General features: G+C 34.6%; 2 protein-coding genes across 7 annotated transcripts in view; one reads left to right on the plus strand and one right to left on the minus strand.

Moving 5' to 3' along the window:
• The first annotated feature begins 950 nt into the window (after window positions 1–950).
• LOC124157297 lies at window positions 951–8,045 on the plus strand. Its single transcript, XM_046531897.1, has 5 exons — window positions 951–1,066; window positions 1,373–1,656; window positions 2,150–2,289; window positions 3,414–3,604; window positions 6,784–8,045. Exons 2-5 carry the CDS (start codon window positions 1,404–1,406, stop codon window positions 7,811–7,813), a joined length of 1,614 nt encoding a protein of 537 aa, XP_046387853.1. The 5' UTR covers window positions 951–1,066; window positions 1,373–1,403; the 3' UTR covers window positions 7,814–8,045.
• LOC124157298 (ADP-ribosylation factor 6) overlaps window positions 8,035–12,741 on the minus strand; it is a 36,224-nt gene continuing 31,517 nt past the window's right edge. For all 6 annotated transcript variants that reach the window (XM_046531898.1, XM_046531901.1, XM_046531899.1 and 3 more), the window contains exon 5: window positions 8,035–12,201. In XM_046531898.1, the coding sequence (XP_046387854.1) occupies window positions 12,059–12,201 (143 nt within the window). In that variant the 3' untranslated portion in view covers window positions 8,035–12,058. The remainder of the gene's footprint in view (window positions 12,202–12,741) is intronic.

Genomic DNA, 12,741 nt, shown 5'->3' on the forward strand with positions numbered 1-12,741 from the left:
TGGGCCGTACAAGTGAGAATTTTTGCTGTATGAGACCTAATTATCATAATTTAAAAAAAAACTCTGACAACAAGTGTGGCGGAGCTTTTGGTTTGAAGCACCATAAACAGAGACAGCTCCCTGGCTAAGGTCCTGAGGCTCCTGTCGATGTCATCAGGGTACGTGGAGCCTAGCACCAGGACTCCACCATGAAAGATAGACATAAAACAGCGACCGAGAGAGGACTTCCTCCCACAGACCAGAGTGCATTGAGGGACTGATAAGACTGTATTGCTTGCCATCTAATTAACACGGTCCTATTTAATTTTAAATGAGACTTGAGTCAGTTCTCCTAAGGCTTACTCCATGGGATGCATAACATTTGTCAGCAGATTAGCAGCATCATAAGCTAAGACTGATATATGTATGAGTAAATAGATTACCATAGTAAGGTTTCTTGCATACAACTGGGAAATGCATACAACTGAAGGTCTTACAATTTAGTGACTTTCCATATGCATGTATTTACTCCAGGCGAACTTCAGAGAATGAAACTTCTGATTGTTATTCACCCAAGTTTCAAATTCAGTTTGAAAATTATTTAAGATTAGAAACTGTATTTTTCCACTTAAAACAGACAACTATAAATAGAATTGTAACAAAAAAATAGATACTTCAAAAAATTTATATGTGCACCAATGAAACTTAATGTGAAAACTTAGTATAAATAGAAGTAGCTACTGGAGGAAAAATTTTTAAAAACAACCAATAATTTTAAAATTTTCACTATTAACACAATTGATCAACTCATATTCTGCTCACAAAAAAATAAAATACTGACACTGCATCTGGAAATGCACTGGAATGCAAACATAGAATTCATTATCTTCTCAATCCGATTCAATTAGGTGGATCTGGGTACAACATAAAAGACTTATGCATTGGAAAACACCATAAATAAGCATGAATCTCCATGACAACAATGTTTATAGGCAACCAAGGCACACCTTTTGGCTTTTCACCATATGTTTACAAACTTGACATTACAGAAGTGAAAGGCTAAATTGTTGTTTCAAACTATTTTAAGGTAAATAATACACAAACCACCTTACATCAAACTATGTAGCAAAGGCCTTTGACATCGCTCTACAAATTGTCAATTTTTCACCAATAGGCTTGAATATAAAATAGGATTACCAATTTTAACTCTAAGTTCTCTCATTTGATTTCCACGCATATTTCTGTTAGATATTTGCCAGAATCCTACCACATGAATGTTACCTATACCAACACACTGAAATGAATATCTAAAACTAACCAGAAAATATAAAGAAAACTGTCTACCTCATTGTTTTGCAAAGTATATCTCATATATTGTGTTGCTTCACATTAGGATATGAGCAGAAATCTTAAAGACATCTTCTATGGCTGAAACATTATCTTGTGAAGAACTGGAAGAGAAGGTAAAATTCAAGCATCAGTCAATATTTGATAATTATCATGGAGAGAGAGAATGGCAGCGGCAAGAAGCAAAATCAAATAAGTCATATGACAAAATTCCTATTCCAAATCCAAAATATGCCGGAGAGGATCTGCAGCTAAATGCCAACCTAGTAAAAGCTGGTTTTTCAGCTATTTCAATAAAACATCAGCCACAGTATCAAAGATTCTCACAAGGTAACTATTTCACAAATTTTCACTTGCCCATAAATAACAAAAAAAATAGAAAAAAAATTGACACACATGTCCAAGGCCTTAAACCTCTTGTGCTAATTCTTGGAAGGATTCCAACAGAGCTAGTCACAGCACAGGTATCTATAAAATCTTCTCAGTTGGCAGCACTTAAAAAAACACACAGTTGTCTTAACACAGACGAAATATAATTAAGTGCTCTGTGGTGAGCAAAATACTGAGTAATTTCTAATGACTGACTAATTCTGTACATGAAAATAAAAATTATTGGACACAAAGTTCATAAGAAGAGCTAAATATTTCTGAAACATTTTTACCTGTTAAAATTTTTAAATTGTATTCCCACCAAAATAATAGCCATCAAACAAAAAATTAACAATCACTTCAGTTTACACACAATATTTCATAAAGGAAACCCTCATCACCTCTTTATTAAGTTTCATTCTGTGTAAGAAATCAATGTGTATCATTGAAATAGGCTGCAGGTGGATGGCTTACCCACATTCAAGAGCTAACCTGGTATCAAGCCAACAATGTCATAACCCAAAGTCAATTCAGCCACGGAATTCCTACCCAGCACTGCATCATCCAGAACTAATGAATTTGAAATGGGTCAAAGTAAGTGACATTCTTTCATATTAACCAAGGATTAAATTTTTATTAAAAATCATTTGGTCCTGATACGGATTCAAACAAGAATCTCATGAATGCTAGTCAGGTTTGCCACCAATTACACCACCAAGTTCATGATCTTTCAAAGAAAATTTCAGAGAAGATTAACCAGGAAAAGGAATGCGAGGAGAAATCCTGTAAGAATACAGCTGACACTGCCAGTGCCACAGTGTATTAGCATGAGAAAAGGGAGAGTTTAGGGAGGAGAACTGAGAAATGCATGAAGGAATGATTTGGATAATCAAATGGCTGGTTTATTTGACATGAGACCCCTGTACTATATTTGAATCAACTTTGTTGTCAGAGCGCAGCATACCCTTAAGCCATATTCAAAATGCAAACCTTTTGCTAAATTAATAAAAATAATTAGCCAAGGTGGTGATTTGAACCTGGAAAACCTGATTTGGGGGCCATCTACCTGGAATATTTTGATTTGCCAAATAATTATATATAGTATCAATTTAACTCTGATATGGAAAAACTAATTGCAAAAAAAAACAAAAATGTTTGTATCATGATTTAAGAAATTATGACTAACAATATCCATTTTCAATGAATTGGATTAAGCATAAATCACTCCGCCCTCAAAGGTTTACAAAAATAAGCAGAGAAAAAAGAAGAAGAATTAGTGGTAGATCACCTAAGACCATAGTATACCTGCAACATGCAATGGTAACCTATTGCAATCAAAATCTAATTTTAGGATAGTATTTAGGCAGACATGCTGGCCATTCAATGAGACTAAAATATGAAAATACCAATGCAATTTTCTTGCACATCTAAAATTGATGATGGAACTCACTTATCACATCTGGCCAATTATGTATTCCTAAATATTGATATGATAGTCACAAATCAGTATACTCAGAATTGATAATAGCAAAAGGTATTTTTAACAGAACTAGTAATGATAGCTAAAGACACATCGATTTCAATAGCAAGAGTTATCATTACCATAAAAAAAATTATCTCATAGACAACAGAGTGATTCTTGTCATTTTTATCACTTGTACTACTTCAAATGAAACAAAATTATATAGTAAAACAATTCATACCTTATTGATTTCCAGGCACTTAATCCCAACAACAGGAAGGAAGAGATAGAGAAGTTTCTTCACGAGCATACTACACTTCATGGGTCATTTTGCTCGTCACTTCATTGTTCAGTGAAGGAGAAAACTTCCAAGGCTACATCACCACATCAAATGATACACGAAGTCCAACTAGACAATATTTCTTCTCTACGGGAATCAAAATTAGAGTAAGACTACACCACTAATACTCCTCTAAGATGGAGATAAGCCAGATGTATCCGATGATATTAATTTCTCCTGCTAAATAAATAATAATTAAAGGTGCATAAAAACATTTTCATATGATTGCATCGAATTCTGAAGAAAATACTAAAATGGGAGAGATACCGGCAGCTATGCAAACATTTATGGAAATTGCATACTATGCACGAGCATATCCCCGGGGATTACTCCTAATTTTGATAGCTGAATTTGACACAATTCAAGCTCTTCTGAAAAATTTGATTTTCTTCCCTCTTGAGCATGGGTTCTTCATGACTTGAAGCCACCGAGTTAGCTCCATTCAATAATGTGGAATAATCAGACTCTATGCTATTCAAACATTGGATTATTCACTCAAAGTAACAAAATAATTTAACATGGACACTCCACATTTGTCACAGGAAATTTGTGATCTTGGAAAATCAAACTCTCTTCATTTCATTCATTCAGTTCATTTCCACACCAAACAAATGATGTAATAAAATTTCCAATTCAATCAAATACAGAGATGCATCACTATTTTAAGTTCAAATCTTCTCTGTAATAGCAAATACAATTTGTGGTGTTATTTTAGTTTTCCATGCTGCATTCCTGATGTACTCTTAGGAAATGATTATGTACTTCTTAACTAGTCAATTTAATCATAATAGTTATGTTTGATATGATAGCAGTTTGATAATAGTAGTTCACCTAAATTTCAATGCATAGAATGTAAAAAACCTATGGCAAGAAATAATGGAAAGTTATGGGTGATAGCGAAAAAATGAAAGCCTTAAAAAATACAAGAATTTAATAAAAGACAACTATTTCAGCTAGAATTTCTTCCCAGCATAATAAACAGGTTTGTGTTTCTTATGCCACTATTTCAATGTTTCATTCAGCCACTTTTAAAAAAATATCCTTTACTCTTTCCAATTTTTCCTGACCTAGGTAAATCCATTATTATTGACAGCTGTGGCCGCCAATAATAATGGACTTCAGGGGTAACCCACATCAAAAATAGCTAACATTTCCTTTCCTATGCCGAAGACCCCATCAGGGAAAATGATCGTGTCGCCTTTATTAACATCAATTTATAGGTGAAAGGTGCTGGCAGAGAATTTTCTGGACATCTTTCTTTCTTCAGATGACTAGGAGCTAAAAGAGGAAATTTTGCTAATCTCAAATTGATGAGAATCTCAAATCTCAAATTGAGAACAAAATAGGAGAGAATAAGACCAACAAATCAGAGAAAGATAGTTGGAAAAACATTAGAAGTGTACTATAGGCAGCAGCTGAAGAAGTTCTTGGTAGAAAAGTCATATTAAAAAAAACTAGGATTATGCAGGAAGCCAAACATTTCATTGTAAAAAGAGGAAAGTACCAGAATACAAAAACAGAGGTAGGAAAAAAATAGTTACAAGAGAATAAGAAACGAGATAATTTATAAAGGGGGAAGGCAGGAGAAGTGCAGATGAAAAATATCTCTGAAGACTCGACAGAACAATCCCATGCATGGTCAAAGGAAAGGAGCATAAGGTGTAATACCCCAAGAGACAAAATAGATAGCACTAAGATAACCTATTAGTATGCAGCAGAGGAAAAGAAGTCAAGATTAACATTAAAATAGGAAAACAAAAACTGGAAAATGTGGATGAATTCTGTACTTTGGGGAGTAGAATAACCAGCAATGCGAGACACTGGAAAGAAATTATAAGCAGAATAGCCCAGGTAGAGAGAGTATTCCACCAAAAGAAAGATATACTTACACAAGGAAATTTAAGGAAACAAATTTACCAGAAATTACATTTGGAGTATGCTTTTCTTGGAAGTGAGGCATGGATAATGTCAGCAGAAAAGAAATCAAGGGTAGAGGCTATTGAAATGTGGTGCTACAAAAGAATGATGATGGTCAAATGAATCGACCCAGTAAGTAATGAGGAAATCCTAAGAAGAATAAGACAGAAGCCTCATGAAAACTTTGATCAGACAATGGCACAAGCTTATTGCCCATACCTTGAGACATGATGGTCTGATGAGGACAGTCGTTGAGGGACAAGTAGATGGCATGGATTGAAAAAGAAGACTTCAAATAAAACATAAGGAGCAGTAAATAAAGATGTGAAAGAGAAGAAATACGTAGATGTGAAGAGATTAGCTGATAGGATAATGGAGTGGAGAGCTGTATCAAACCAATCATAGGATTGTTGACCACTGATGATGATGATGGCTGATAAAAGAGAATTCTATGAATTAAGTTTTTTAAATATTCCTAAAATAGAGAGAAAAGAAATTAGACACCGATTTCCTCAAACTGTTGCCTTCAAATTTCATATCATTATCATTTCAAGTAACCTCGTAGAGCCCAATCAAAGACATTATTAACATGTTTATACACCAAAAATATTCTTGGTGATATGATGAAATGAGAAAATGAATTAAAATTAAATTTGATATCTATGGCAGAGAGGCCCAGTGAAATTACTAAACGCTTTTACTGCCAGCCCATTTCAGGTGGGATTTGCGAAGACTGCCAAGGCTATTTACCGGAATTTGCTGCATTTCAGATTTAAAAATTTTTCAGCTACTTAGTTTTATTTAATATGTCTAGATTTTTTCCCCAATTCTTAAGATATATTTATATCTTACAACCTTAGATAGATTATGGGGGTTTACATAAATTACAGCCGTTGAAAAGGCCACAATCACGAAAAAAAGTCAAATAATTCGGGCCGATAAATTGGCCCCTGGCAGTTTTCGCTCAACCAACGAGGGCCGATATATCAGCCCGGTGGCAATAAGAGGGTTATATAAGAATTTTAACTACAGCATCAGGAATTGCCTCTCTTTTATCTCCTCTGATAAGCAGTTTCTTTTCTAATTTTGACCCCAGGTAGTGAATGCATCGCCCACAGGGACATCTTTCCTAGATAACTACTTTAAGATACTCAATAATATGCTAAAAGAAATTGAAACAAAAATACCATATTGACCTTCAAGTGCATAAAATAAATGTACTATTGAAAGCCTCTCTTTCAAGGCTTTCAAATTAACTTTCACCAACTAATATGAGATTAAAATAAAATTACATATTCATCATATTGATGAGCAATAACTTCATTCATCTCATTAATGTACCTCTTTTTCATATCTATCCCTTTTCTAGGGGAGCGAATGAAACAGAACTGACCAAAAAGAACAAAGTTACAAAAGCAATTGAAGCTGAGGACTCAGAGATCATTGGAATACCAATCACGGGGCTGGAGTATAGCAAGGATGATTTAGGGAGGGAGACTGGACAATTATCAATTAAAAGCATGGATGAAGAAAATCATCAAAGATATATACAGCCAAGAGAGGAAAATGAAGACAATCAGAAATTTAGCATAGAATTAAATACAGCCACACAGGAAAATACAGTGAATAACACAAAATTCATCAATTCATCTTGTGGTAAAGGGGCTACAGCAAGACCACGGTGTTCAAGGAAGGAATTATGCCATGAAAAAGATAAGATGAGGAAAAATATTAAGGAAGAAGAATTGGAGGTAATTGTACCTCCAATACCAAGAACTGACTCTAGCATAGAAAATGTGCTGTTGGAAAATGCTCAGCCATCAGAAGAATTTTTGGACATACAGGACCTGAGAAGAGGTACAGGGTCTGGTGAAGATGAACCCCTATGTACAGAGCCAATTTATGATGAGGAAGGCTACCAAGAAGACAGCGACACAGAAGTAACAGAGGTGGTGGGCGAAGCTGGAGCAATAGTACAAACAAGTAGAGTACCAGGTGAAGAAAGAAGCATCCATAAAGCACTTCGCAAGAGCCCTGCAAAAATGTGGATCACTGCTGGACGAGAATGCTGTCACCCAGAGCCATGGGTGGTAGAAAATAAAGAGATGGCCCCATATAAAAGTCTTCAAGAGGTAGTGAAAACGAGATTAGCAGAGGAGAAATGTGGAGGGAATAACTTAATCTCTTGCGGTGAAAATGCAAAAATAGGGAGTTATTTCAGTGTTCCTGAGACAACACCAGCAGAGAGAAGTGTATGGCAAATGTGTACACATGAATTGGAGAGTAACAGGATACGAAAAGAAAGAGTCAAGTATGATACTATTAATCACAGAGATTCTATGGAATCTACTGAATGGGAGAGAAGCAATGAAAGAGCCTGCCATAAGGATGTACCATAAGAGAGCTTGCATTAGTTATCGTAGAAACAACCATGGATTAACTAAAATGCAATCAATGAAGACAAAATGTTTTCCACCCAAAATATTTTGCTTCAAAGAGAAAGGAAGAAATTTATAGTATATCAAAATCATATTTACAAGTTAGGCATTTTTTTCAATACACTGAAGGACCATGCTACATCACTTAGCTAGGGAACGTTTTATAATTAAGAATAAACAAATTTATGGATGACATGAGTTTTTTACTTCTGGTTTTAAGGGTTTAGGAAAATATTACAAGCTGTTTCTTTATACATTAGCTACAATGTAGAATATATGGCACCCCTTTGAGGAATCCATTACAACAAAATATCTACAAAAACAAACATCCAGTAATAAAGAAATTAAAACCAACAAAAATGTAAACATTATATTAATCTATAGCAATTTTCTGGCAGTGTACATTTTTATTTTCCACTTTTAATTAAGCTTCTAAAAACAACTCATGTATTCAAGTAAATATATGAGCACTGAATGAACTCATTGCAACTCTTATGCTAATGAAATTACATGGAGCTCAAATAACAACAGATACTTAAATGTTTCCTTTTCCAAAACGTACATGCTAATTAAATAAAACTGCATTTACCCATGATATTTTCCTTTCTCACATTTTTGTACCCAAACAATAAGAACTCTTTGAAGCAGAGGCTAGATGGCATAAAAAATGATAACGCACTCAAACAATGGAAAATCACATACGTAAACACTAAAACTTTAAATAACTGTTCTATTGCTCCCAAAGAAATGAACCAAGATTAATGTAGAGTAGAAAATGGGATCAAATATAGCATTCAAAAGGAGAACACAAAATGAAATAATAAAGACAATGACTTGTGATATTTGTCACTTCCTATTAGATGGTGTTTGTACAAATTTGCCTCTCATACAGGCCAATTTAATTTCCCACTTTCCTTTCATTCAACCATAGTAATTATAACCACATCTTGCACAAAGTTAACACTTTAATCACAATTCTTACCACAGAAGCAAGTCCTTCAAGCAAGAAGAAATACAACTTATAGAGCAGAACTGACTTCACTGAAGTCAATACAGTCAGCTCAACAAGCACTTTCATCTCAGAATTCCATAACTCATTCTGCCCTTGGCATGCTTGAAATCATGCCTTTTAAACTTAACAATGCTATGCTGGCTCAATAAAAGGTATGCAGGCACATGTAGAATGGGGAAATGAGGAACGAAAGTAAATTTTCAGACAAAAACATACAATGAATGGATAATCAAAGGAAACACTAAAAAAAAAATCAAGATGACAATAAATTTATGATGGGTTATCCCTGGAACAGTTCATGGAATGTGCGTAAGGCCTATTTTCTCTCTTTGAGAAATGAAATATCATCATTTTTATTTTTTGACACTGTGCAATCTCAAAGAGAGAAAGAATATCACAAATTTTTTGATAACCAATCAGGAAAGTCCCACAAAAATTAAATTAAAATTAAATAAACTTTTTCAAGCCCAATCTAAATGGTAAGAATGTTACAGATATTCACAAAAACACTAACATGACAAAAATCAAACTGGAACAATAAAGCAATATTGTTCATCACAGTCATGCCAGTAGTATCAATCAAGATGATTATACAAACAAAAATCATTAAAAAAAAGTTTGAGCTTCTCAGTTCTTCATAACCCAAAGTCCCATCATAATTATTACAAGCCTAGCTATCTTCCATCACTCTGAAAAATAATATCTAAGCATGGTTTTGACTATGGACAGTCTATTTTTTGCTGAGCAATTGATATTTATACAGACATTTTTAAGAACCACAGATGCTCAATCTAAAAGATTTAGCTAGTTAACTGCACTTGTTGATTAAATACTGAATGCCAATTCTAAAAGCAAAAGGTGGTTCACGGAAACAATTTACTTTAAATATAGTTTGTGTTGAAAAATAAAACAGGTTATAAAAGGCAACAGTCAGATTGGGTAATAAAAGAAGGCACGTTAAAATAACTTTGCCTAAAGAAAAACCATTCTATACAAGATGATGCAACCCAAAAGATATTTACTGAGATACTTTAAATGACATAATTTGTGCTCTAAAAACCCTTAAGTGCCACACCATTCACAATTCTTGGCTCATCAAAATATTTTGCTAAGTTGGAATATATTTCCATTCATCATGAAAAATGCCTCATCATCTTCCAATTTTGTATTGCTTTTATGCGTATCTACTATGAAAGATTGAAAAATAATTAAACGTTAAAAAGTCAGCCACGCTTCTTGAAAGTACACTGGTAAAATTCAGCTGGAAGTTAGACATCTCAACAGCTAGATTTTCAAATTCCATGCACAATTAATGTAATGGCCATAAAGTTTTAATGAAATGAACAGTGCCAATAACACTAATAGAAATAAATTTTATGAATGGATATAGTACACAAATGTCATATTTATGTAAGTGCCACAGAAGATGACTTTTTGTCACAATAAATACAAAATTTGGGATTGAAAACTTCCACAGAGCACCATCATTTGAATATTCCAATCAATATAAAACGAGTACAAAGACATAGCTTTGACACACTCAATGAAAAAAGAATGGTCTTCAAGAACTATTTACATAAACATGGGAAACCACTGATAAAGAGAGCCATCACTGCCACCAATTTTCAAGGCACACGCAATTCACAAAAACACAAGAGACAGTATGATACAAGCACATATATTAATGGGAAGTTGCAATGGAAGTCCTTTTAATCCTCTTTTACCAAGAGATTCTAAAAAATGAAGGAATTTAAAGATATCAGGAAGTGAGATAAGAAACAAAATTAAAAAGACATTAACATTTTGTAGTTACCTTGGTAACAGTTAGACCTCGAATAGAAGTAATTCTTAAGTGCTTAACATCAATAAAACCAATGCATGCTATCATAACTTCCAGCAATTCTCCAAACAGAATCACAATCAAGGAAACAAATTCAGTTTCATTTTTAATTTAACTATGAGTTCTAAACTTTTACCATAAATCATGATAAATAAAATACAATAACAAGAATACTTTACAAATTTCACTAAAGCTGAATGGCAAATGAAAATGTTATCAATGAATTTAAAATGGGCAAGTCCTCTTAATCCTACCAATCACTTACACTGTTCAAATGAATTTAATGATGTACTAAAGTACATGCATGGCAATGACAGTGAATATGGTCAACAAATATTAAATTAAAGGAACTAAACCTGTCTTTTGGGGATAATGATATCCAATGTCACCACATCAGGTAGCTGGCCCACTTTTGATTGGGTAGAGGCAACATCTTATTGATACAGTGGAACTTGACCGAAATATGCATAATGAGAAACTTTCTATAACAGTGGAAATGAATGGCGGGATATTGTTTCTTATGAAATATACATGAGCATATTATGCACAATGATAATGCAACAAAAAATTTCATTACTTTTTACATTCAGCCAAAAATTTATATACAAACAAGTTCCTTGATGAAAGTGGCACCATGAAAGATGAGGAACCCATTAGAATATGGACCTTTGATCTGAATAGCAACCACGGAGTCGTCCAAATCCAAAAGCACCCATTAACTGCTACTTTCTGCATCACTTAATATACCTTTCATTTCTTTAAGTCCAACCACGGCTCTACATATTCATTTTCAAGCAATTACCTCATTGTATCCTTATGCAGTCCTGTTTTTTTCACTTCCACTTAGGTCACTCTTCATCTACAAACTTGACACAGGTGCATGACTACCAGTCCATCTTCAAAACTATGTGCAGGTTCACCTAACTGAATATAAACTTTAGTGCCAATAAACAGGTAATAATGTCTCAGGATTCCGTAGCAGTTTTACATGTCTGAACGTAATCTTCCACGTGGTGTTCTTCAAGGAAGATAAATTAAATGTGCTGGCTTCAAGAACATGAAACACTAACACAGCTCAAGTGACATGATGAATTTTAAGAGGCCATTAAGAGGAAGAAAGGGCAGAGAATTTTTTTACTTCACTTAATTGGGTGGAGGAGGCAGGATTGGCAAGTTTGTCAGTCTCTTCTCATGAGAGGAGGTGGCCGCAGTATGATTGGGCACGCTTTGCACCTCCCCCTTTTTTAACCGCCTTTGTGGGGACGGATTAAAAAAATGGACCTAGGGCTCAGCGCCCAGCGCTGTTCCCTGATCCACCCTCTTGAGCTGACTGCCACCCTGCCTCCTCTGCACTTCACAATTTGTGGTTTGACGTTAACCAGGTAAGACCCTCATAGAGGCCATCCCCAGTCGTCGCACATGATGGCTGCACGTACCAGTTTCGATCTCGAATTCGAGTCAACCCCAGCTTCTCCTGAATCTCATGTGGTTTCATTGCTGTAAGGAATAATAAAAAAAAGGGATTAGTTTCAAGGACCCAGGATTCAACAAAAGATCAAACATGAAAATACTAATGGATTGCACACATAAAAAGACTCATGGATTGCACTGCACCACAATCTGCACTCTTAAGGAAAAAATACGTAACAATAAAAATTCAATTAATCAATGCCCTAAAAACCATGCCCTCTGAATGAAATAAAATTCCCTAGCGTCATACTCTTTGTCCTTCACATTTACGTATTGGGTAAGGGAGGGACTAGGCTGAAGGGAGGCAAAATAAGTACATAAGTATGCAGAATGCAATAAGGTAAGAGGGGAAGAACATTCTCCCTGAAGAAGGTCTGTACAGTAAGTTAAATGCTTCATGTCAGAAGATAATTGTTGGGCACTTATACAACCCCCCCCCCTTTTACTTACCCCAATGTGTCACTAGCAGTAGTAATGTAAACCTGAGTGGGTTTTTAAGAGCATATCTGTGAGGCAAGTGAGTTTGAGCATGGTTATTTTTTATTTTTATAGGTATGAGTGAAGTCA

The sequence above is a fragment of the Ischnura elegans genome, chromosome 4 (assembly GCF_921293095.1).
Source record: "Ischnura elegans chromosome 4, ioIscEleg1.1, whole genome shotgun sequence".
In the NCBI taxonomy this organism is placed as follows: domain Eukaryota; kingdom Metazoa; phylum Arthropoda; class Insecta; order Odonata; family Coenagrionidae; genus Ischnura; species Ischnura elegans.